General features: G+C 33.7%; 1 protein-coding gene across 10 annotated transcripts in view; it reads left to right on the top strand.

The window, feature by feature from the left end:
* Positions 1-26346, top strand: part of PHF14 (PHD finger protein 14) — a 175300-nt gene that overhangs the window by 8010 nt on the left and 140944 nt on the right. For all 10 annotated transcript variants that reach the window (XM_033088431.1, XM_033088440.1, XM_033088430.1 and 7 more), the window contains exons 3-7: positions 66-871; positions 7552-7696; positions 15896-16055; positions 20891-21002; positions 23894-24031. In XM_033088431.1, coding sequence (XP_032944322.1) covers positions 66-871; positions 7552-7696; positions 15896-16055; positions 20891-21002; positions 23894-24031 — 1361 coding nt within the window. The remainder of the gene's footprint in view (positions 1-65; positions 872-7551; positions 7697-15895; positions 16056-20890; positions 21003-23893; positions 24032-26346) is intronic.

Here is a 26346-nt window from a genome sequence, read left to right as displayed (position 1 = left end):
TGTGTGTGTGTGTGTGTATGTATATACATATGTGTGGTTTTTTTTTTTTCTCATATTTTCAACAGATTCTGAAGGGAGTGGTAATGGAAGTGAAGATCCTTCAAAGGACAGTGGAGAAGGTTCCTGTAGTGATTCTGAAGAAAATATTTTAGAGGAAGAACTGAATGAAGATATTAAAGTAAAAGAAGAACAACTTAAAAATTCTGCGGAGGAAGAAATACTGTCGACAGAAAAACAGTTAATTAAAATGGAAAAGAAGGAAGAAGAAGAGAATGGAGAAAGACCTAGAAAGAAAAAGGAGAAAGACAAGGAAAAAGAAAAGGAAAAAGAGAAGGAGAGAGAGAAGGAGAAAGAGAAGGAGAGAGAGAAGGAGAAAGAAAAAGCAACACTATCTGATAATGTGGCTGCTTCTGCTGCTGCTGCCACACCAGCCACAAGTCCTCCTGCTGTGAACACCTCTCCTTTAGCCCCCACTACAACAGCTACCACAGAGGAACAAGTCAGTGAGCCAAAAAAGTGGAACCTTCGTCGAAATCGACCACTTTTGGACTTCGTATCTATGGAAGAACTGAACGACATGGATGACTATGATAGTGAAGATGACAATGATTGGCGACCTACTGTAGTAAAGAGAAAGGGACGATCTGCATCTCAGAAAGAAGGAAGTGATGGAGACAATGAGGATGATGAGGATGAGGGAAGTGGGAGTGATGAGGATGAGAATGATGAAGGCAATGATGAAGATCATAGCAGCCCTGCCAGTGAAGGGGGGTGCAAGAAGAAGAAGAGTAAAGTTCTTAGCAGAAACAGTGCTGATGATGAAGAACTGACCAATGATAGCCTGACACTATCTCAAAGCAAGAGTAATGAGGTAGACCAACCCAATTTCTATGATTATCTGTCTGTCTGGGGAAAAGGGAATTCTTCTGTAAACCATTCTACTCGTTATATTAAGTAGCTTACTTGAATCCTATTTATAGACAGAGATGGGAGCGGATGAGCGCCCTAACTATAGCATTTGTTCATTTGGTCAACCAACCTTTATTGAGTATCTGCTGTTTGTCACCGTTCTCAAGGAGCTCACAATCACTGTCCTCAAGGAGCTCACAGTCTATATAGTTCGAGAAATATTTTTATATCCATAGACTTGGGAAATGGTAGGGTTTTCCTTTCCCCTTTCTATCTTCTCACCCCCTTGTTCATAGGACTGCTGAATGGTGATAAGTGGATTATGAAAACGTTCTCCTTTCTTTCAACTTACTTATGTCCATATCCATGTAAAAATTTAGACTTCTAGAATACTTTTAGAGGAGGGCAACGAACAGCTTAATGATTGCCTCAGACTTTTAGATACTCATTTAAAAGGTTAATTCCTTTACCGGTTGTGGCACCCATCATCTGAATAGTCACCGAATCTTTGCTTTAGATGTATGGGAGTAAATATGAACTATATGTTCACATATATTTAGTGAATAAGCTCTCTCTACAAAGAAAAACAAACATTTGTGTCATAAAACAAACATTTTTATCATAAAACTACAGTAATGACTCAGTTCTTCCACTTGAAGTTCTACTGCCGAAAGTTAGGTTTATCCATTGGGCCTGATATGCAACAGTCAAGACTCTTCAGTCAAACACAGTTGTGTCTCTGTCTGTGTGTTTATGTATATGTTTTTCTTCAAAAGAAAGATTGAGTTGTCTTCTCACATGTAGATGTATCTGTTACATCACATGTAGAACTATAATAATTAAGTCTGTCATTTTTGTTAATGTGTTTATAGTCACGAAAATTTACTTTTTTCACTTTACCAAGCACTTGTTGTTTTGTCTTTCCATATCACTGAAATAGGTTAAACTGGTAGAAAAGTTTTCTTTTTATGCTTTGTTTTCTTACATTTCTTTTGCTTATAAGTTCTATATAGCAGTGATTATCTATTTTAAGTAAGTTTCATTTAAAAATTTGGTGGAGGTAGCCAGTTAGCTCAGTTGGTTAGAACATGGTGCTGATAACACCAAGGTTGTCGGTTTGATCCCCGCATGGGCCACTGTGAGCTGTGCCCTCCTTAAAAAAAAGAAAAAAAAAGTATCATTGCTCTCATTGGGTGTTATTGACTTATTGACACACAATGATACTGTACAGTATTAAAAATTTGGTGATTTTTTTTTTTTACCCAAATAATATGTAGCAGTCTGTGAGGGTTTATACGTCGGTAGAGATGAAACAGCAATTAATATTTTATCGTATAAACATTGTTTAACATCTAGTTTGCCCACTCTCATAGGAAGAATATTGCTTGCCTCCAGTCCTATCCTAATTCTTACCTTTAGGTAAAAGGCAAATTGTCATTTGGAATATAATATTCCGTGTTTCACCGAAAATAAGACCTAACCAGACAATCAGCTCTAATGCGTCTTTTGGAGCAAAAATTAATACCCGGTATCACATCATATCACATCACATCACACCAGGTCTGATTGTAAAATAAGACCCGGTCTTATATTATAGTAAAATAAGACCGGGTCTTATATAAATTTTTGCTCCAAAAGACACATTAGAGCTGATTGTCCTGCTAGGTCTTATTTTCGGGGAAACATGGCAGTGTTTATAATTTGTAGCACAGGCAGTTGCATATTCCTAATGCTAATTTATGGAATTAGAAGTATGGAAAAACCAATTGTTCTTATTTGATTTAGGTATGTATCCAGTCTGTTTTATAGCACTTAGTATTCAATCTATAGTTATTGAAGAAGTTCACCTTTGGCAGCATCACTTCCTTACTTCATTTTTATTAGCCTGACATTCACAAAAAGTAGGCTGGCTAATGATAGAGCCAGAGTGGTTAGATTTACGAGTATTAAGGTGTGGGGAATACCTCCATATGTTTAGAAATTTGCCACATAAAATGTGTACATTATCCATCTGTTAATAATCTGTAATACATAACGTATTGCTTATGAGGTTGTAGACTATTTTTTGTGATACATTTAAAGGCCACACGTGCTGTTTAGTTTTTTTCTACGAGAAATAACTTTAATAAATAATGGGACTTTATATATTTAGGTTAACAATCCTAAAGGAATGAGATTCCAGAGCATTTCTTGGAAAAGTGCCTTATTTGTTCTTAAATAGCTAAATTAATTCCTCTTGTTAATTTATGTTAATTTTCCTTTTGCTCTACCCTATACAGAAATGTAGAACTTAACAGCAAGTTAATTTTCCCTCAATAATATTCTACCTGAAAGCCTGATAACGGTTTTTGCCCCCCAAGACTGTTATTTGAATTCTTCAGTAATTTCTGATGATTTTAGTTCTATTTAAATGTTACTCAAATTAGATATTCAATTGTAAAAAGATGACTAAAGGTAACCCTTGCTGTTTTATAGCCAATGTTTGTATCTTATTTTCCTAGTTATCTTAGGTAGTTATGCCTTGGCAAGTATCCATTCGTTAATACATACATACTATATTTGAAGTTTTATTTTTCTGTTTTTACTTTTAAGTTTTCAAACACTACTTTGTAGTAGAAATAGCTAAAAATGTGGCTTTAGAAATATATAATAGAATTGTATTTAGTTTATAAGCAGATAAACTTTTCTCTTGGCTGCTAAGTCAGGTTCTAGGTATGGAAATGATGTTGGGTATCATATAAATGATGCCTAGGCACTTCAATAATTTTGAAGTTTCTTAGTGGCTTTGATATTTTTTTTTGATCAGGGGCCTTTTATAACTATTGACTTTTAATGGTCTTAATATACCTATGTCACGGGCCTTATAACACTCTAGGCAGTGGTTCTCAAACATTTTCGTCTCAGGACTCCTTTACACTCTTAAAAAATGATCGAGGATCCCAATTATTATATATGGTAGGTTATATCGATATTTACAGTTCCAAATTAAAACTCAGAATACCTCACCTTACATCCATAAGAGAGAGTGAAAAGGCAAATTACATTAATATTATTATGAAAATAGCCTTTACCTTTTGGACCTCCCTGAAGGAGAGTTCCCAGACCACACCTTGAGAACTACTGTTCTAGAATTGGGCATTGGATAAAATACATTTTCTGCATGTGGACACTTGCCTTTGTCAGTGGTGCTACGGAATTTTTTTGAATTTAACGCAGTTTGAACCATCCCCTCAATATGATTATGTGTCCTATTCAAACTTTTATCTTGAAGCTTTGAGATTCGCTAAAGTTATTTTGCCTTGTAGTTTTCTGAAGTAAATTTTTTGGGTGGAGCTATGTAGCATTTTCAGAAAATGGTTCCCATTTTTAGGATTTTGAAACTGGAGCTTTGGATGAGAATTAATACATGACAGAAAATCATATTAACAGAAATTTCAGAGAGAAGTTTTTTTTTGTTTTGCTTTAATGAAAGGCTCTGTTAATGTTAAATGGATTAGATGTCTTGTCTTATGAGGAAATGGCAATTGTTATCTGATTTGCTAATTAAAATGTAAACATTTTGCCAAAGTTTACAAATAGTCATTTGTGTTTAGAGCTTCTTATTTATTAATCAACTGCCTTTTTACACATTTCAAAATAAAACAAATTGCTGTAAGGCCTAAAAAAATAATTTTGTAAATCTATTCAAAAATTACTTGAGATTCTTGAGAATTTAACCTTATTAAAAAAAAAAACAGGAAGAAATATTGGTCAGACTTCTTTGTATGTTGATTTTTTTTTTTCTCTTTTGGGCAATAGGATTCCTTTAGTTCTGGTTTTACATGAAGAGTAAAACTGGAATTCCATTCTATTAAAAACATGTACAATTCAAATATAATTTATCCTGTTGGGTATATTATTTATAATCATCTATGTGGAATACATATTTAAATAAACACTAAATATATTTTAGATCCATGGAGAACATTGGGCAACATTATCATTTTTGGTATAAATTTTAAATCCCAAGGGAAAAATGAAATAATTTACTATAATTTATTACTATAGTGGCCCATTTATTTTTGTAATTACCAGTAGAGTCCTTTAAATTATTCTATAATATTAAAGTTATATTCTAGGTGATACTCTTGAACCGTTCAAAACCCACTTTCTGATTTCTATTTTTATGTAAAAATCATACTTTAAAATGATGTATTTTGTGGTAAAAACTTTAGCTTAACTTTTTTCTGCAGACACTCGAAAAATTATATACAGCTTTAGAAATATGCTGATAAAATTGATACTGAATTGGCTTTTATATTCTGATTATAAGTGTGCTAAACTTACGTTTGATCTATTCATGACAATTAGAGCATAATTTTTTAAGAGAGTGTTATTTGGATTTTCCCATGGAATCATTGTCAGCCATTTGGTTTGGAAATATTGTAGAGTTCTAGTGGCCCTGCTTCTCTCTTCATTATTATATTTGTAACAAGAGTATTTAATGATGGGAATCAGAGGGTCACAAATACCAGTTAATTTTGTTTTTTCTGCTTCTAAATGACAATATGTGTGGAGTGAAGTTGATGTAGACATATAATTTAGCTACTTACTGTTTTTGAGAAAAATGGAAAAATTTGAAAATAATGGAATTAGAGCTACCTATTGATGTCAATTTTTCTGATCCATAAAAATTTACTTGTTTCCCACATGGGTAAACCTTATTCAAGGCCTGTTTAGTTGTAATTCCACGAGAGAAATATTGTTGAGTCCATAAACCAGAGTAGCCTCTCAGTCATCCAACTCTGGTTGTTCATTTGGTCTTTTTCTAGCCTGTGATTTTTTTTTAACCTCGATGTAGTAGTCTAAGAAAAACGTCTTATTTGGACTGACCATGGGAAGTTGTTTAAAGTGGTTGTGCTAATTGAGGCTTACGACTTTTCTTTTGGGGTTCCAAGGAAGATTTCCCAGTGTAATAAATGGTCAGCTTATATTTCTCTTCTTGAACCACCTACAAGAAGTACAGAGGAAAGAAGAATGGGAATGAACATTTATTGAGTATCTAGTATGTCTCGGGAATATTCTTGCACACATTATCTTGTTAATTCTTACAACAACCTTTTGAGGTAGGTATGATTTTTATCATCCCATTTTACAGATGAGAAAAGTGTACCTTCAAGGTTCAACACCTATTAAATGAGAGCTGAGAATGAAACTAAAGAACTTTTGGCTTTAAGTCAAAAGATGTTACATTGAAGCATGGCTAATGGGATGAAAATCTGGGTAGATTTTTGTCTTGCTCTCTGTACCAAAATCCTGTAAAACATGAGTTTTCTTTTCAGGAAGTTTTTACTTTTATTTGCTTTTCATGTCCAAAGCCCCTAAACTATTTGGTTTTATAACAAAAGAAGCAAAATACAAAATTTTAAAGTACTAGAATTCGCTAGAGAAATGGCATATATTCTTTTTGACTTTTGCATTCTTTTCTGATTTGCTTTACAGATCAACTGCAAGTTTAGATGTATTACACAGAAATATATTGAAAGTGTTATTAATGGTGACACTCAAGTGTTATTCAGATGTCACTAATTGCTATTGAAATGATGACTCTAAGTATTACCTTTCAATATTGGTCAGTTTAAAAGAATATTTAAAAAACGTTAATATGAAACAATAAAGTTAATGACTATATGACATGGAACTAATTTATTAATTTATTTCTGAATATGATTAGGTTCTTAAATGAACATATACAGACTCAAGTGCCATCTTTTTATTATAGGTAATGCTAAGACAAATTTGTTAAATATGACGAGAATCATTGTCTTGTTAACGTATCATCTAAAATTTAAATCCATAATACAGAAGGTTTAAATTAAAAAATCAAACTGTTCATTTTCTTGAAATATCTTTATTAATGTATCTTTCTCCTTTTATTTTACAATTAGCTAGGTTATTTTACAATTATTACCAATTTACACTAGATAATTTTTGACATAAACCTAATAGAGTGATCTGACTCTTCTAGCAAGTAGATCCTTTTTTAGATGGTTTTCTGTACCCTTATTCACAGAATATACTTCAGTAGGTGCTTATGTATCTATCCAGTAGTTTGATGACTCTGGAACTTCTGAATTCCTCTTATGCACTTAAGGATTATAGAGTTTGTAACTATGCCATCACATACATACTTGCTTTTGTGTTATCTTGAATTGATTTCTTCCTGTTTAATATATGTGTGTCTTGTCTCCCCTAGGTAGGATTTTAAGTTTCCGAAGAGTAGAAACCTAATGTTTTATACTTTTAAACCTGTATGTAGGGTTAATAATTATTTGTGGGTTAATTCTTTCTTTCTCCTACTTTAAGGGGTCAGACTATAATTTAGAATGTCAAAGCAGATGTAGAGTTGTTAGTTGCACGCTTACTTTTTTCATTTCCTTGAGGTGGGAGAATATGGGACTTTCAGAGAAGTTAAAAAATTAGAGGGCACTTATACGGTCTTGACAAAGAGGTGTGCTTCTCCAAACGTAGCATACTCTGAAGTTACTAAAAGAATGGAGAATGCACCATAATTTTGGAAATGCATAAAATAGTTAAAAGAGAATTTTATTAAAGTTACCTTTTAATTTAAATATGTGATTTTATGGTATATTTTAATATTAGGACTCGCTGATTCTTGAGAAGAGTCAAAACTGGAGTTCTCAAAAAATGGACCATATTCTGATTTGCTGTGTTTGTCTTGGAGATAATAGCGAAGATGCTGATGAAATAATTCAGTGTGACAATTGTGGCATTACAGTCCATGAAGGTAATTTTGCTTTGTTTTTTCTCTTTTTAAAAACTGCTGATTCACACTGCATTTCAATAAGTAAAATCAACTCTTTTACATTTGTACTATTCTAAGTTTTTTCTGTAATACTCCATGGTGTTTCAATTGATATAAGACATACTGAATCCTTAAAATATGATGGGTGTTATTTTTCAGATTATGTTAATTTTAAATGTGTGTTTTTTTGTTTTTAACTCTAAATTTGGGGTGACATTGGTTAATAAGATTATATAAGTTTCCAGGGTATTAATATTATATTATCTATATATTGTATTGTATGCTCACCACCCAAAGTTTAGTCTCCTTCATCACCGTGTATTTGACCCCCTTTACCCTTTTCAGCCTCCCCCCACGCTAAATGTGTTTTTAAATAATTAAAACAGAAATGTTATGTGGAAACCTCAGTATTTCTTTGATGGTTAGCGTTATGTATTTTTTTCTTCATGGCATTTTTTATCTCCAGTTTTTAAATGAAATTTAGATGTAGAAAAAGTCTAGTAAGTTAGTCCAGTGCAATGTATAACAGTATTTTAAAAATTACATTCTAAATTTAGGGCTGTTATATAGTTTCTTCTTTCTTAGTTATTTTTAATGTTGAACTTGAAAGGAGAATTTATAGAGATAATCTTTTAAAATCTGAAATAGGAGTTACTGTAATATATTAAAAGGACTTTTCCTAATTTGTTAACCTTTTATGTAATTTGTTACTTAAAAATTTTATTTTGACATAATTTCTGACTTACAGAGTTATAAGAGTAATACAAAGAATTCCTATATTCTCTTTACTGAGATTTCCCCAATGGTAACATTTTGCTATATTTGATTTGTCTTCTCTCGTTAATAGTGTTTTTCTGACTTCTGTGAGAGTAAACTGTAGACATAATATCCCCCCTTTACCACAAAATACCTCAGTGTGCATTTCTTAAGAAAAAGGGCATTCTCTTACATACCAAATAAGTATCAAAGTCAGGAAATCAGCACTGATAGAATACTATTATCTAATTTATCGACTGTATTCACATTTTACCAATTATCCCAATAATGTCAATTGTAGCAAAATAAAATCCAGGGTGTACTACATTTGGTTGTCATGTATGTTTAGTCACTTTTAATCTAGAACAGATCCTAAGTCTTTATGTATCATGATGTTGGCATTTTTGAAGAATACAGGCCAGTTCTTTCATAGAATATCCTTAATATTGGGTTTTTCTTGTGTGTTCTCATGATTAGATTTAGGTTGTGTGCTTTGGGCAGGAATGCCATAGAGGTTATGTTGTGTTCTCAGTGTATCATATTAGGAAGCACATTTGTCCAGTTGCTGATTGATTTATTTTGATCATTTGGTTGAGAGGGTGTCTTCCAGGTTTTTCTGTGGTAAGTTATTATTCTTCCCTATCACTTAATTTTTTTTTTTCCTTATCAGGGCCGTGACTACCACAGAACACTATTTCTAAGGCCTTGCCCTTACCTGCCTTTCTGGTATGACAGCCCTCCTCCCAGGTAGTTCTGGGAGTCTGCTGGACTTAGGGGACCTTAGCCACCTGTGGGGCCTGTGCTTCTTTAACTTCTGTTGCCTTCGTATGCAGCTGCCCTCTTGCTGCTAAGGCTCACTGTGGGAATGTCTTCTATTTCTATTATTCGTTAATTTCTTTTTAGTAATGTTTGGTGAGTATCTTCTGTGTGCTACGTATTCTGTAGGTTTTGGGCATATAAAAAAAACAGAATATAGAAATTGCTGACTTGACGGAGCTTAATATTTGGTAAGAGAGACAGGCAATGAAATGATAAAACAATAGATAAATATATATCAGGGGGTGATCTGGACAATGGAGAGAAATAAAGCAGGACAAGGGATATTGGGAATGCTATGGGTGGAGCTGGTTGAGTGGATAGATAGAAGTTTGTCTCTGATAAGGTGTTATTTGGGCAGTAACTTGAAGAATGTGAGGGAGCAGCCATATGGATATTTGGGGAAAGAACAGGAAGAGGGAGAGTGAATATAAAGATCTTGAAGTGGGAACGTGCTTGGAATAATGGCACAGAGAGTAGCATGGCTAGAACTGAGTGAGCCGGCTGGTTAGTGGTGGGGTAGAGATTGGGGCAAACAGGTGAGGCATTGCAGGTCATAGTACTGAGTTTAGATTTTACTATGAGGGATAGAGGAAGACTTCCATGAGTTCTGATCAGAGAATTAATCTAATCTGATTTGATTTATATTTTGGAAGGACCACTCTGACTTTTGGGTTGAGAGTAGACTGCAGTGGGTCCAAGGTGGGAATCAGGAATACCATTTAGGGAGACCATTGCAATGTTCCCTTATTTGGTTTTAAACTGTCTGGAGTGGAGGTAAGATGTTGGGACTAGAGATAAAAATTTGAGAGTCATCAGCCTGCATATGTTACTTAAAGCAGTGAGATTGGATGTGCAATCTAGAAAGTAGTAGATTGGTCCTCGCACTTCAGTGGAGATGGGGAACACATGGCTACGCAGTGAGATTGGAGGGGAACCATGGGAGAGACTCCCAGTTGAAATCAGAAACTGGCCCCCTTCCCCTAGAGGGCAGGGAGAGAACAGATAGATCACTCGAGAGTGGTAGGTGGCAGGTTTAGTCAGTAAAAGAACTTAGGAGGCTTGCCTAGGGCTGCAGCAAGACAAGTATCTTCACTCATCCGGCAGCCAGAATCTTTTAAAGTTTATATAGAAGCCGTAACTGGAGTTGGTCACATATCCAGTCCAGGTAGTCTCAGCAGCACATTTCTATCTCAGGGCTGTGTCCTTGGGCAGCATCTAGTGCCGGGAAGGCAAGTGGAACACGTATTCCATGTACAAGGGAGGGGTTGGGAGCCTCCAGCTGCCCAGGTCCAGCTCTTGGGTCAAACTGGTGATGACCTTCCCAACAGGCCATTTGCATTTCATTTGCTGTTACTTGCTGTACATTTCCTTTGTCCTTTCTCAATAGGTTTTACGTGTCTTTTTCCTATTGACTTACTGGAATTCTTTTTTTAGTGTTAATCCTTTGCCTGCTGTATGTATTACAATGATTTTTCCACCCTTGCAAATATTTTTTTATCCTGATCCTGACCTGTACCTTTTAACTTTGTGGTATTTTTCAGTGTTCAGAATGTTCCTTTTTATACAGTCACATCTGTAGATTGTTCTCTACTACTTTTAAGTCCCAAAATGAATTTTCATCTAAAATTAATTAATTCAGAGAAAGGGAAATTTTATAAAGTATAATAGGAAGTTAGTGTTGCTAGGATTTGTTTGCTTTTCAAAAATGCAGTTGCCTAGTAAATGTAATTCAGCCATGCAACTTTCCCTTAACCATTTCCTAGTTAAACATGAGCTACTTGAATGCTTTATTTTAGAGAAAACTATTTGCCTATCATAATATAATACATGAACATTAAATAAAATTGTGGGAAATATAGAACAGAGAGTAGAAAAAAACATTTTGAATAGTCCAAATATGCAGACAACCGTAGTTAGTGTTTTGGTGTTTTCCTTTGTCTTTTCTTTCCTCCTTCCTCCTTCTCCCCCCGCCCCCGCCCCTCCTTCTTTTTAAACATACTCCTGAAGGAATCATAATTAAGAGAGACTTTTAAGTTGAGGTTTTGCTAAAAGATAGTACTCCAAATGTTGCTCTTTAAATATGATTGTCTGATTACTTTTCAGAGGACTCACTTCATCTGGATAAATCTCTTTTCTTTTTGAAATGGAAGGGTTTCAAATTGTCATTTAGTGTAAACACCTTTGTGACGAGATCTTGTAACTGACTGGTAATGGTAGGGTACCCGACTGTGATGTCAGTTATCTTGATGTGTTGACTGCACAGTGTCTGAAGAAAAGTGTCAGTATGTGTCACAGTACAAGACAGAGCATTAGGTAGTGCACTTGCCAGCACTTACCCTTAAGTTTAGTTGTTATGCATTAAATCAGATCTGGTCTACTATGAGATGTGTCCCCCCATTTGTTTATTTTTCATTCTGCTGTTAGCCTAGCTCTAGACTATTTTTATTTCTTAGTGTATGCAAAAATATATCCTCATGAGTGGGTAGTAAAGTATGTTCAAGTTATAATCACTTGGACTTTATAAGTCAAAAGGCACTTTGGTTCTTTTATGCTTTAGGATATATTGTTGACAGGTGTCATGAATATTATAAGTTCTTTACTCACAAACATTACTCATTTTAAAATCTTGTAGTGGATTTTGTAGTCGGAGGTCAAGGTATAGGATGTTAAATATAGAAAAAAGTGTTTTAAGTTTTTAAATGGCAACTTTTATGTTCCAATTTTTTTCCTTTCTATACTGAGAAATAATTAGGATAGATACAATGTTAAATACATGTTGCAGATGATGTAACTCAGTCTCAGAGATACAGTTTGTTCAGATACATAGCAGGAAGGTAGAAAACTGCAGGCCTTCTGGTCCCTCGTGACAAGTTGAATGGGGGAATTTCCACTCATTTGGACTATGCATACCTTTGCCTAATTCAAAACAATCGTAAACACATTTTATATTCTTTTTCCTTAAATATGATTTGTGTAGGTTGCATGTGTTACTTACAAGTTGATCCTAATTAGCTGTGGAAACATGTTTTCTATGTTTACTCATTTGAAAACATGATTAATCCATGTGGAATGGATTTTGTATGTCCATAATTTTTTTAATTTTATACATTTACCCTAATAAAAAAGTTATTTTCCATAATCATATTGAACAATCACCTTTCGTATATTTTACTCAATTAGATAGGTAGAATAAACATTGTTTTACAGTAGTTTAAATTCTGTTTAGTATGGAAGAAAGAAAAAAAGATTTAAAAATGCATTTAGTCATTAATTAAAATGGATTAGAGTGGTTATAAAGTGCTAGAACTTTGGTCTATAGCTGAGTAAACCCAACAGTTACGGCAAAGAAATATGGGGAACATGGCAGGTGAAGGGCAAAGAGAGAACTCTGTAAAGGTGATTACATGGTGTGGGTTAGTTTTCAGGGGTAGTGAGGCTGAAGAAGAAATACTTATCCACTTGCTGGTTATTCTTTGAGCTTGCATGAAACCAATCTTCTAGGTTACAAAGTAGAAATTTTCTGAGACAAGCTCTCAGAAATCATTTCTGAGGTCGTTCCTAGGTGTTAAAGCTCTGTGCACATGTTTGTTGTGTGAAGTATATTCTTTAAAATATAGAACTGAAATTTCATTATATTCTAAAAAAGTGAACTGCTGTAATTTACCTTGATTTTGGTGAATGAAATGAATAAAATGCATAGCCCCTTGGGGGATTTATTATCTTGGTAATTGCTTTTTTTGTGTGAATACAGATGAAAGAATTTGCTTCAAAGGAACACTATTTTGTAAAGAAAATAGATTCTTTCCCCTTGTGTTATTGCATAACCCTTTGAGAAAACAGATTGACTATTTTTATTTTGTTTTATGATTTGTCTTTGAATACAGTATTATTCTTACTGTTCCTTTACCGAAAAATTGTCCTTTATTGGTGACAATCAATAACTGCTCCCGAGAAGAAAATTGTATTTCCTTTTTCATTTTATGATTTGTCATTTGAAAAATGTACATCTGAACAGAAGTGATGAAGATGATGCTTACCAACCACAATTTAATGATATTAAAGAAATCAATGAGTTTTGATTACTTTGCTTATCTATCTTGTATACCGAAGTCTAGCTCCTTTGAAATCTTTTCTTTGGCATTCTTTTATATGACTTTTACATTATGTTAAGTTTCACTACTATAAAGCCTTTGAAAAGCATAAGATGGCAATTGTTGGATTTGCCTGAAGCAGCTTATGTAAATCATAGTTACAAATCAACTTTTAGTTTTCTGCCTACTAGGCTATTTTAATTATAATTTGTATTGAGTGGTAGTATTGTATGAATAAAATAGTTACACATGACTGTTGACCTATTAAATGACAGCTAGTAAATTAATGTTACTTTAAAATTATTTACTAATTGTATGTTGTTCTTTTTCTGAGTGATTTGACTCAGTATTTCATTTATATAGTTATTATGTTTTGTTTTGTTTTTTTTTTAATTTGGGTATCTTTGGTGGTAAGAAGGCATTCCCAATTTAGGCTCCTGTTATCTGTTTAGTGTATAGCCAGTTCAGATAATCACATGACCTTACATTGGATATACCGGGGGTGCCAAAAAAATGCATACAAGTGGACACTTTGGTCAATGGTGCACAAGCAGTAGTTCACTGTCATCAGAAGGGTCTGTACGCTGTTGGTAACCACTTGGAACACCTCTTGTAATTGCAGAAGTTAAACGTGACTTGTATTCATCTTTTGTTATCGGTATATATTGAGTATTACAATTTTAATACAGTTTTCTTTTCTTAAAATGTGTATACATCTTTTTGGCACCCTCTGTATATAAACTTAACCAAGTGGTAGAGCCTTTTAAGAGGTGATCGTTACTTACATGATTCTCACAGTTGTTTTCCTAATGTCTTCTGTTTATTGGAGGTTACTCTTGGTGTCCCTTAGAATTTAGCATTAAGACTACCCTCTTAGAATAAACCTGGTCTGTAGGGTCCTTGGATGGTTGATATTTGGATGTTTGTAGAAGTGACCTATCTCGAGAGGTAGGAGATCACAAAAATGCCTAAGCCTAAAGATGAAAAGGGCATACATTTGGACTAGAATTAAGCCGTGATCTATTTCACTACTATGTATGCATGAAGTTCTTTCCTAAAGCAAATTTTACCATGAATGCCATGTCTTCCTTTCTAGAGGAAGAGCAATTGGATTATATAAAGTTGGTATTTGTCCAGCACCATTTAGGAAAAGCAGAATTTTTAGGAGTCATGACTACTGTCATCACCAGAGAAATGCTCTCTATTGTAACCCATCACTAGTGCAGCATAGTTTTTTTATAGTCAAAATCAGGCAAAATCTTTTTGATTTTATAAAATTTTTACACAGATCTGGAAACCCAAATAATAACTTCAACTATTATTTATAGAGGAGCATTTGAGATCTTGTTTCCTGGCAATTGTAGTCAGTTTTGGTTCAAATAAACTTATAAAAATTCTCTAAAAAATATTATTTATAATTCCAGACATGCATATTTGAGTTAATAAGGAAACCTTTTGCTTTTGATAATTGGAAGGTAGTTGAAGTGTGTGTGTGTGTGTGTGATTGTGTGTGTGTATACACACGTGTATATATATATATGTGTGTGTACACATATCTCTCTATATATATACACACGTGTATATATATAGATATGTGTGTACACATATCTATATATATACACACACACATATATATTTAAAACGTGTCCTACTCTAAAATGTAAAGATCGATCCCAAATAATCTTTGGTGTGTTCATGAGGATCTTTAAAAATTTTTATAACATTATCTGCTTAAATGATTTAACCAACTCCTCTCAGAATGAGTTATTAGTGAGAGAGAAGAGGAAAAGAGAGTAATCTCTTGTTTTCATTCATTTTGATTATGAATAAATTTTTACAGAAGCTATTAATAGAATTATAAATGTTTAAAAAGAACAAATACCTCACATAGCTAGAGGCTGGCTGGTTTGTGAATGGAACTCAGCTTGTCTAACTCTAGTCTGAACTATCCAAATTGTTCTGTAGCACTCATTTGTGTGTGTGTGTGTGTGTGTTTCTCTGTTTTATTTTCCTTTTACTAAAACTTTGCACTTACGGTTGTATAATGTATTTTAATTTGCCATCTCCAAAATTAAATCAAGGGCTTTTATGTTTGTATCTTTGTTTTGCATGACTATAGTCTTTTGTATAGATTTTATTGTCTAGTACAAAGGGAGCTCAATAGATATTTACTAATCAATAGCTCTTAGACTCAGTCTGATTTTATTTTGTGAAAACTCATATTTAAGTAAATTATTTAAATTTAAAAAAGCTTAAAAGAACTATAGGTTCCCCCCTCCCCTTGCTTTTCTAGTATGTCTAAAACTATTTTAAAAAATTTATTTTATTGCATATACTATGGTAGGTGAAAAAGCATTGTTTATAAAATGATTCCACTTTTGTGTTTTGATGTTAATATCATTATTATAAGCTTTTTCAGAATTTTCTCTACTTCCCTTCCCTTTTTCTTTTGTGGTTTTCTAAATGTGAGCTCAACAAATAAATTGTTTAATCATACTTTTTGTTTTTTTTTTAGGTTGCTATGGAGTTGACGGAGAGAGTGACTCTATTATGAGTTCAGCTTCTGAAAACTCCACTGAACCTTGGTTTTGTGATGCCTGTAAATGTGGTGTTTCCCCTAGCTGTGAACTGTGCCCTAATCAGGATGGAATTTTCAAGGAGACAGATGCTGGAAGGTTGATGTCATAATTCTGTTGGGTTAATACACCTGCTTTGTAATGTATCTGCTTTTGACTAGTCTATTCTTTTACTCTGATTTTCTGAGTTATACCCTTTCATTTGATTGCTTCTTTGTATCTTGTTGGCATAGAGTAAATGGACAGTAGGCTGCAGATCAGAACAGGGAGGAGGAAAGACCGAGTACCTACATTTGCCTTTATACCCATAATCCCATTTAATTCAAATATTAACCCTATGATGAGACAAGCGGTAAAATTTCCCATTTTATTGGTGTAGTACCCAAGGCTCAGATCATTTAAGTAATTCTGTTTTTCTCAAGACCACAAGCTGATGAATAGTCAGGTTTGAACCTATATGTGTTTCACTTTAAGAGTATATCATTGTTTTGTACACTTGAAACAAACAAACAAAAAAATGTGTATCAGGAGACAGAACCCATAGAGTCATTTAAAAAGGGAAATTTAATTTAAAGAATTATTAAGCTATGATACAAGAATAACCCTAAGATATAAAAGAACTCTAAAGTATACTCTAGGGTTGAAGGAGAAATCCAAGGAATGACAGATTTGTGAGGATGACCCTTCCTACAGGCCAGGGTTCAAACTGTTAGAGAAAGTGTAGTTGCAGCCTCCTGGGTGACAGAGAAGTGAAGTGTGCTGGTTTGCCTGGGCCAGAACTGATCTGCGGTTCTTGGTGAGTGGCTGAGCCCAGGTTGCAGAGGGAGCTGGGCACTGGTGTGAAACCTGGAGTACAGTGGTGTCTGTTGTGAGGGCCACAAGAAAGTAAGTGATGTCCAGGCAGGGCCTGTGAGGTCACTAAGGAACAGTGTATGAGGCTGGGGCAGGGCCCTGGCAGATGTCCTCCCAATCCTGCTGGGAAGCCCATTCCTCTTACAAGGCCCTCGTCACTCTCTCGGGAAGCTTAACATCATGCTCACTAAAGCAGAAAAGCTGAAGACCTTCTGTCCATTATTTCAGAGCAGATGTGGAAAGGTGGATTTGGAGCTGAGAGGCAGTAAATTGTTAAATAGCACAAAGACCTCTGTTCCTTTTACTGTTGTATTCACACCTATCTTTGTTATCACATCTGAGCAGTTGTCATCAGAGTAGTGTTGATATCTTAAATGTTTTTTCCCCATCTATCTGGGATGGATGACTGAAATATAAGAGTAGTTCTTAACCTTTTATATTTTGTAGATTACTATCCACAATCTCTCCCACCCTATAAGAGGGGCTGCTCAGTTTTTTATTTTGCAGCATAAAGCCAATTCATTGTTTTTATCAAATATATTTAATCTTTTAATAAGAACAACAAAACAACCCCTACAAATTATAATAATCATTTCCCATATTTTAATATTTTATATGATAGGATGTATTTTGTCCCAAAATTAAGGATAGGATTTCAAATTTAATAACTATGATTTTGGTGAAGTAAAAACTGTTTTTCTTATTTTTCTCATTTTTTCCTCAATTGATAGACAGGCCCTTGCCGTATAAGATTGTTGGGATAACAGAGACTATCACGGACTCTGGGAGAATCCTGTGTATCAATGTCTAGGAAAAACGGCTAACCTTCTTACCGCTTTTCCTCGTTGCCTATCCAAAAAATAAAAGAAATATATAACAAACGATTTGATGTATTGTTATGAATCTGTGGTCCATATCATAGACATGGGCATTATTTTATGTTTGGGCTGACTTTGGCCTAGAATTAGGGAGTTTAGTACAGCATTTAAAGTGTGTGCTTTCAAGATGGACTGCCTATATTTGGATTCTGTGTGTGCTTTCAAGGTGGACCGCCTATATTTGGATTCTGCCTATATTTGGATTCCTTACTGTGATTTTAGGCAAGTGATTTAATGTTTATATGCCTCAGTTTCCTTGGCACTTTTGAGACGATTACAATGAGATGATTCATCTAGAACAATTATACAGTTTCTGGAACATCATAAGTGCTCAATGAATGTCTCCTTAATTCTGCTGCTGCTTCACTACTAGTACTTTCTTATTAAAGGTATTATTCTACACATTTAAGGCAATCATAAAATACCAGCTACATAAATTCTTTCTGGTAACTCTGCAGTCCTGAGAGTTGAAGTTTATGGTAGTAAATTATAGTGAATAAGGCAAGTTGAGACAAGACAGAGCTTCCTTTCAGGGAAGATAATTTGTTTTTTTTAACCTGTTTTTCTTGTTAATAATTTGAAAGTTCTATTGAAAAGCTGTGAAGTACCTGTCTCTTCATGTTATCACAATCCACAAAGCAACTTGTAAAGTTGTTTCTGAATGAAGAAAAGGGAAGCCTCTTTAACCGTTTAGCTTTACTGAGATACTTGTATTGACTCCTATGGATGTTACATATAGAGACACCTCCCTTGATTGTGCAGCCTGGCAAAAGTCCTTTTATGCTATGTGAACATTTTATCTGTGTTGATGTCTACACTTACCTATAGGCTATAGTGGAAATGATAGGTCTTGATATAGTTTGAAGGATATAACACTATCTTGATTCAAGGCAAAAAAAGTCAAGATGAGACAAGCCATTTAGTATTATAGCTTCACAGAAAACAGGAAAAGAAAGAACAATGTATGGAAAGAATGAAAAAGGTTTTGTAAATGACATGGGATAGACTTTTTTCTCTTTCTGATGGGAGCCACCAGTTCTACATAGAAAATGATACAACTTAATGTGAGAAAACCATCAGTACATTCTTGTCATTAAATTTTTATTTCATTTTTTAGAGTATTTTACCCTGTTTTATGTGGTCTTATAAACCTGATATGGGAGATACTAGACATATTCTACTATCTAGAGATAACACACTAGACGTAATGCTGCAAGCACTGAACATTCATTATTATAACTTCCAAACTGCCTGTGTGGTGCTCCATTCCTCACAGATGCTTAGTAAATGATTACTGAATGAATAAATGAAGGACTGAAAATAACAAGGGAAGTGAATTTGTTGTATATGTTGTGAAGGTACTGCAAATACAAGGCATTTCAGAATCAGATTTGGTTGATTAATATAGTTCCCATTGTGAAATGAGTCTTTTGAGAAGTGTCTTTCTACTTCGTTTGCTTTATTAAAGTATGTGATTTAAAAAGAATCTATTAATAGATTCTATGCTAGAATGACAATTCTGACTTTGTTTTTTGGTGGTTTTCTGTGGTGCTTGTTTTCTGCATCTTTCCCCAATCAACATCTGCCATCATAGCTTCAAGCAAAATGGATGGTAAAGTAATAAGGAAGACTATTCCTTTTTGATTTCTTGATTTGTCTTCATTACAAAGTTCTAAAGTACGTGTGGCTAAACAAATGAACCAAAAACTATTTACAACAGGTATTAATAAGGGCCAAAATTGTCTACGCTGTTTGATATGTATTTTAGTAAAGACTCAGGTTGGCATCCTCAAGAGTGGTTGTGGGAAATGATACACTTGTGTGCCAATCACACTGAAATGGCGGTTTAAATCTGTGGTACTCGTGTGACTTGTACTGAAACATTTTAAGAAGGTCAGTATGAAGCAAGCAGCCAGCTGTTGGGTTTATCAAAGATAAACTCCTGCAGAGTACAGCGGCATTTAATACACCAGTGGAGCATGAAAAAACTGAGCAAATTAAATTGAGAAAGCAGCTGCTTGTCGAAGATGTGTATCTTTATATTGAACTCCACAGGATGGATTTGGGAAGTTGGATTAAAACATTCTATCAAGAAAAATCTCAAAACCTTGGATTTTCTTTCAATAAAGCAGATAATTTTTTAAAATTTGTAACTATTTTTCCCAGTACCTCTATAAAATGATTCTTAGTCTTATTTCTTTAAAACTCATAATGCATCACAAGAAACAGAACCATGAAGCAATAATCTTAGCCTTGTAAGCTGTGATAAAGCAGAATTTGTTGTCAGTATATTCACAAGGTTAAAAGAGATTTGTTATCTTATTTTTACCGTTCCTTCAGAAGTGATACAGATCTATATGAATTTCAAAATCCAGTAATCCATATTTTGTTTGGTTGTAAGCAAATAGTACCTATATTAAAAAAAGGTTCGAGGCACTTTTTAAAAACCAGAATAAAGTCAACTCCTGTTTATTTTTTCTTTTTATTGTACTGAAACTTTGAGGATTCTTTGTTTAGTGTTGCAGAATCATTCAGAGTTAAAAAAATTATATGTGGGGAATATAAGTTTTAATACATAGGTTGTATGGTGAACAGATGAATGATATATGACTTCCCTATAGTATTATAACTGTCCTGTACATTTTTCTAGCAATCAGTTTAACCTGAGAAAAAAGTCAAGATGCATACCAAAAAAAATTTTAAGACAATATCCTTAAGGATTATGCAACAACTTTTAGAAAAGAGAAACAAGAAAGAACAATTTTACCTAATTGCTGCAGAGTAACTTCATAGTTCCTGAATTAGGATCCTTAATTCTCAAAGAGCTTAAAATAATGAATATGAATACCATTTCATGCATATGAAAATAATGTTTTATTTCATTTGAATAGTGGTTTTGTGCAAATATTTAAGAACAGATAAGTGCAAAGTGCGGTGAATTTTAAGTGAAATGCAATTACAGTTTTTCACTCTTGGCTTTGAACAAGCTGCTGGAAAAGTAATGCTCATTGTTATCCCTTTCTCTGTAACTAAATGATATTCTGTACATGTTCCATACTCTTCATTTGCATTTCTGAGATTCTGAAATCTGACCACAGAATTCTTTCAGTGGTTATTTGAGGTGGCACATATTTGATGTCTATTTTCCACGTGGATATGTTATGAAAGGGTTTGATAGCGAAATCCTGTCTTCTCTCCTTATAGATGGGTTCACATTGTTTGTGCTCTGTATGTTCCTGGAGTAGCCTTTGGAGATATTGACAAATTACGACCAGTAACACTAACAGAGATGAACTATTCCAAATATGGTGCCAAGGTGAGACAAAGTGTTTTTGTTGTCTAAAGGGAAAGTTTTTACCTACGAGTTTATATAGCTTTTTACTAATATTGTTGAATACAGAAATAAACGCTTGTTATTAATCATGCTGTGTGTATAGCAGTTAACACTGAATCATTTATTATTGATAGTAATTTCCCCAGAAAGCCAAAACTGTATAAATTCTTTAAGGTAATTTTAATTTAGAATAACTTGTGGGATAAAATACTCATTAATACTGCTAGTTCCCTGGCATTTAACACACTGCCTAGTAAATAGTGAGTTCTCTGACCAAATCCTTATTTTCAATTAGTTGGATCAAATACAAACGTAATGTTTGCCTTTACTTTCAGAATTTACCAAAATTATGAAAAAGAGTACAGGAAGCACCTGTTATTTTATTCAGGTTTCATCTTTATGACTATATAACCTGCCGAGCAAATGATCCTCAGCCTTGATAGTTTATAAATTGGTTTTCGCTGATTAAGCTTTAGGATTGTAAGTGATAAAAACACCCAGTTATTAATTTTAACTTAGGTATAAATTACCACAAACATTCCTAGAATACTAGAACTAATTAGGCACCAATATGTTCTCTTTTCATTACTGTTTATTAGGAAATTGGCAAGGAAGACTCTTGAATAACATCAATAACATATTAAAGGTGGGTGGGGAATTTATAGATTGTTGGAAAATTCCGATACTGAAAATTTATAGAAATTTGACAGTTTTTGCTATTAAAATCCGAATATCCTCCTTGGGCTCCACCACCATCCCCATGCCCCATCCTCCCCCTGCACTCCACTGCTCTTGGGCTTTAGTGTAGAGCCCAATTTCTGTTAAACTATATGCAGCTCCCCTCTCCAGAATTAGCAAAAGCCCCACAGGGAGGAAAGCAGGACCAAGCACTGAACTTCACTCTCCTGGTCCTTAGGTAATTCTACACTATCCTGTTAGCTCTCTGATACCTTTAAGATATGTTTAAAAAAAAAAAAAAGTTGACGTTTTCTTGTTGAGCAGCATTAAAACAAATGACCTAGTCCACCATTATTGGAAGTGGAAGTTAGTACTTTTTTGGTAGTAGCATCATAATTCATAAGCACAGAACCTGGAAGGGACTAGCTTGTCATGTTCAGTAGGCACACGTTATTATTATAAATATAAATCTAGAAGCAATTTAAAAAAACAGTAACTAGATAGTACTTCATATAACTGAAGCCAGCAGTGACCTCGAGACTGAAGAGTCAGCAAATGGGCAATTGTTAGCTGATTTTTTCTTTATCACTTGCTTTTGTTTTGGGAAATAGAGTTGAAAATTATGTATTCTCTAGCTCATCTGCAAAATCAAAGACAGGGTTGCGAATTATAATTGGGACAGCGCCTCTGCACCACACCATCTACCCGTTTCCTAATCCTGATTACTTTCTCCCCGGTGTTCTCAGTTTCTTAGTTCCCTAGCATTTTAAGTGATTCAGGCAATTGAGGAAGATGCTATTTTTTTGTAAGATTGTTCTGTACTCTAATAAAGACTTTATTGTCAGGAAATGTTTCTTTGTATTCACTCTGAAATCCCTTGTTCGATTTCATATTACATTAAATTACTCAGGGAACTATTCTAAACAATTTGGTTCTGTTCATACCTAGTATTGACATCCTTTAAATAATTTAATTTCTTTTTTCTCCCTCCTCTATTTCCTCTCTCTATTTTTTGGTCTCATGTTTAGATTACTATTTGCTGGTATTTTATAGCATACACATTCTACTGTTACTGGAAAAAGACCCTTAACGAGGCGGTAGAGTATCAGGGTTTGGGGGGTGTCCACATCGGTGCCCAGAGTTCTGTCCTTGTTATTTTCATTCATCGCTGATGTGTCAGTATGGTGATGTCTACCCAGCAGGTCATCACTAAATGCAACAGCATTCTAACTATATTTTTAGTATCTATTGAAACACTTTTATTTCCCCCTTTATATGTTTCCCTCATATTTAATTTCCTTAGAATACATTTACTAAATAGTACTTCCTTGATTGTCTATGGGCAGTCTTCCACAATTTTAGCAAGCTTTTCTTTTATGAAGATTTCCTATTACCAGAACAGTTTATATTTTGAGACTAGATTTTTTTTCTCTCTGTGGTTAAGATAGTTAAAGGGATAAAAAAGTTAATAAATTTGGGGTAATTTCAACAGGTTATACTTTTAGTTTTCACTTTTTCCCTTTGTATACAGATATAATATAAATAATCGGCTATATTGTGTGTCACTGATTTCACCAAATTGTTTACTTAAGATTACTTTTAATTTTCTTAAAGATATTTTTTAAAATGCATGATTTGTTTGGCTATAATGTCTATATCTTTTGGCGAATTTTCTCTGGCTTTTTATTTCTTTCTTTTCATTTTTCCAAGCAGTTTTATATTGTTCAAATCAGTGTAGCTTAATGGTTAAGAGCATGGACTGTGAAGTAAGAAAACCCTGGTTTGAAGACTGGTTCCCAGTTATTTTTTGTGTTATTTCAAGCAGATTGCTTCACCTGTCTTCCCTTCAATTTTGTCATGTATAAAATGGAAATACTTATAGTACCTCATTCACATATTCGTGTGGAATAATGTGAAATGATATTAATATATGTAAAGTGCTAAGAATAATGCCTAACACATGATAAGCCCTTAAATAATATTTTCATCATTATTATACTATCAGTGGAATTTTGGTTTTTTGAACAACAAAGAGAATTGCTTTTTTCATATAAACTTTTGGCTTGCTGCAGTTACTGTTTGTATTGATAAAGTGTTGGTTCACTACTTGTATTTTGTGGATGCTTTGTAGGAGAACGCAGTGTTTGTTCTGGAAATATTTTTACTCTGAGCATTTTCCTGTTATTCCATCGTAGGAATGTAGCTTCTGTGAAGACCCTCGTTTTGCTAGAACTGGAGTTTGCATTAGCTGTGATGCAGGGATGTGCAGAGCATATTTCCATGTGACCTGTGCTCAGAAGGAAGGTCTGCTTTCAGAGGCAGCAGCAGAAGAGGTAGGTATTTTTAAACCTGTCATTGGTGAATATGTTCCTAAGACTTCTCAGGACTCTGTTATATCCTACAACAGCTATGTATCATATAATAAATGTACAGGTTTACTCTTAAAGTCTTTACCTAAAGCACTGGTCTAAAACCTCCAAGAATAAACAATGAATATCAGTTTTTTCCAGTTTTAAAGCAAGTCAGACATTTGGAAATCCTGTTAAAATTTGTAGTGAGATCTGACTCATGAAATTAATTCTTTCAAGGTGTCTGTGAGGTTAAAGCTGTCTTCATAACAATATGAAAATGGTATATACTTTTTTTATTCTTAATTCTCTCATGAGCAGTAGTGGAGATATCCAGAGACTATATGACATAACAATATAATAATGCGGAAACAGTTTTGAGAATCCAGGTATCTTCTTTAATGTTACCTATCTAGACATTGAAGTGATTTTCAAAAACGTAAAATGGTGCCACTCTTCTCACTAAATTTCTGTGTGTGTATGTAAATTATAGTATTATTCATAAATATGTTATTTATGTTAACATGTAATGGGCTTATTGTTATTTCAAAATAAATGAATATTTTTAAAAATTCTCAGTTTTAATTTCCCATATGATAAATATCTATAAATATGACTCATAAGCTCTCTGAGGTCTTCAGTAATTTTTAAGAAGTCTGTTAAAGAGTCCTGAGACCAAGTTTTGTTGATTCTTAAAGCTTTTTGTATGGGCAGGTAGTTGAGTGTGTGGTAATTCTTACTGTATAGTCATGATGGATTTATGTTTCTTCTTATTATGTTTCTTCTTTTATTTGGTAAAATGTGAATTTGGAAAGGGCCACGTAACTTTAAGAAAATGTAAAATATAATAATAAATGCAGTTGGCTAATGCTGAAGTATGTGCAGAGCAGAGTATTAGTACTTTCCTAGGTAAGACAATATCGAATGAGATGAGTTTCAGCTGCAGAATAAGAATTTACTCTTCGTTTTAACAAACGCAGTTAAAAAATGAAAAGTAGAATTGGATACTTTTAAAGTGTTATATAATCATTGAATCATACATATTTTTGTTTCAGAAAGAAATGTCAACTTTGAATAAACTAAATATATATGTTAATATCTAACGCCTTTGTAAAATCTGAAGTGGATAATTTTGCTTTCCTGGATAAAGCCTTATTTTGCCATTAGCTACATTAGTATTAATTTTTTATATAAATAAAATATATTTTATTACGTATAAAGAAACTTCTATGTATATTTCAAAAAATTTTATAAGAAATGTAATTTAAATACATGAAAACACTTAATATTAATTTAGATTTAGTTCACCTTGGATTTAGACTGTCATGTTCTGTATACAATATGTATGAGTGTTTTAAAAATTGATAAAATAATTCATAAAAGTTAGGGGAAAATAAACAAGTGATGAATGCCAAATGGGAAAAATATACCTTTACAAGTGTGATCAAGCTGAATACAGAGTCTTAGATAGAAACCACGTGCAGGATATCAGTAAAGCTAAGTTGGTTACATTCAGTTTTTATAAGAAGAAATACTGAACAGCTATAGACATAGTTTTCTTTGTGGTTCAGAAACCATACATCATCAAACTTATTTTTCTCCTTTGGTATCTAGACACCACGCATCTGGGCATTGAATTTGCATTTAATATTTTTATGTGTAAAAGGGACTAGAAATTTTAAGTACAGGAATAAGAAATTAAGAATTCTTGCTCAAATTTATGGTTTTTCTTTTCTGGTCTTCATTTGGGAGTTTCAGATTTGAGTGCAAGACTCTTTAAGAAATAAATTACAACTGTATGATAAACAAGTTAATCATAAAATGTCTGCAAGGCACAGCAATTGAGGAATGACAGAAATACAACTCAGCAAGCATTTGTGGAACATAAATATAATAGTCCTTCTTTGTGTTCCAAAACCTAGTTAAGTTGTATTATGGGGTGACCTAAGCTTTGTTTAGCAAACAGTGAAATTTATATTTAAAGCAGCTTCATGGTACTTGGTGAAGTCAAAGTTATGATTGAGGGCCTATGCATATATGCAAAGTAGTGAGGTAGATGTTGGGGTAGAGGAGTCAGTCAGGGAGTGTCAAATAGCTTTAAGGTAGTGTTCACTTAGGTGGGAATAGATAGTAAACACAATGAAATGTTAAACACCCACACACGATGGCATTAAAAGATATCACAGTGCCTAGTGTGGACAAGAAGTGATATAAATACAGAAAAAAGAAGGTTCCCTGGAAGAACCAGAAACTTAGAGCTGGACTGTCTTGACTTATCTATCTCTTACCTTTAGTTATTT

This window comes from Rhinolophus ferrumequinum, chromosome 20, assembly GCF_004115265.2.
Source record: "Rhinolophus ferrumequinum isolate MPI-CBG mRhiFer1 chromosome 20, mRhiFer1_v1.p, whole genome shotgun sequence".
NCBI classification, from domain to species: domain Eukaryota; kingdom Metazoa; phylum Chordata; class Mammalia; order Chiroptera; family Rhinolophidae; genus Rhinolophus; species Rhinolophus ferrumequinum.
This window is presented reverse-complemented; position numbering and strand designations above follow the sequence as displayed.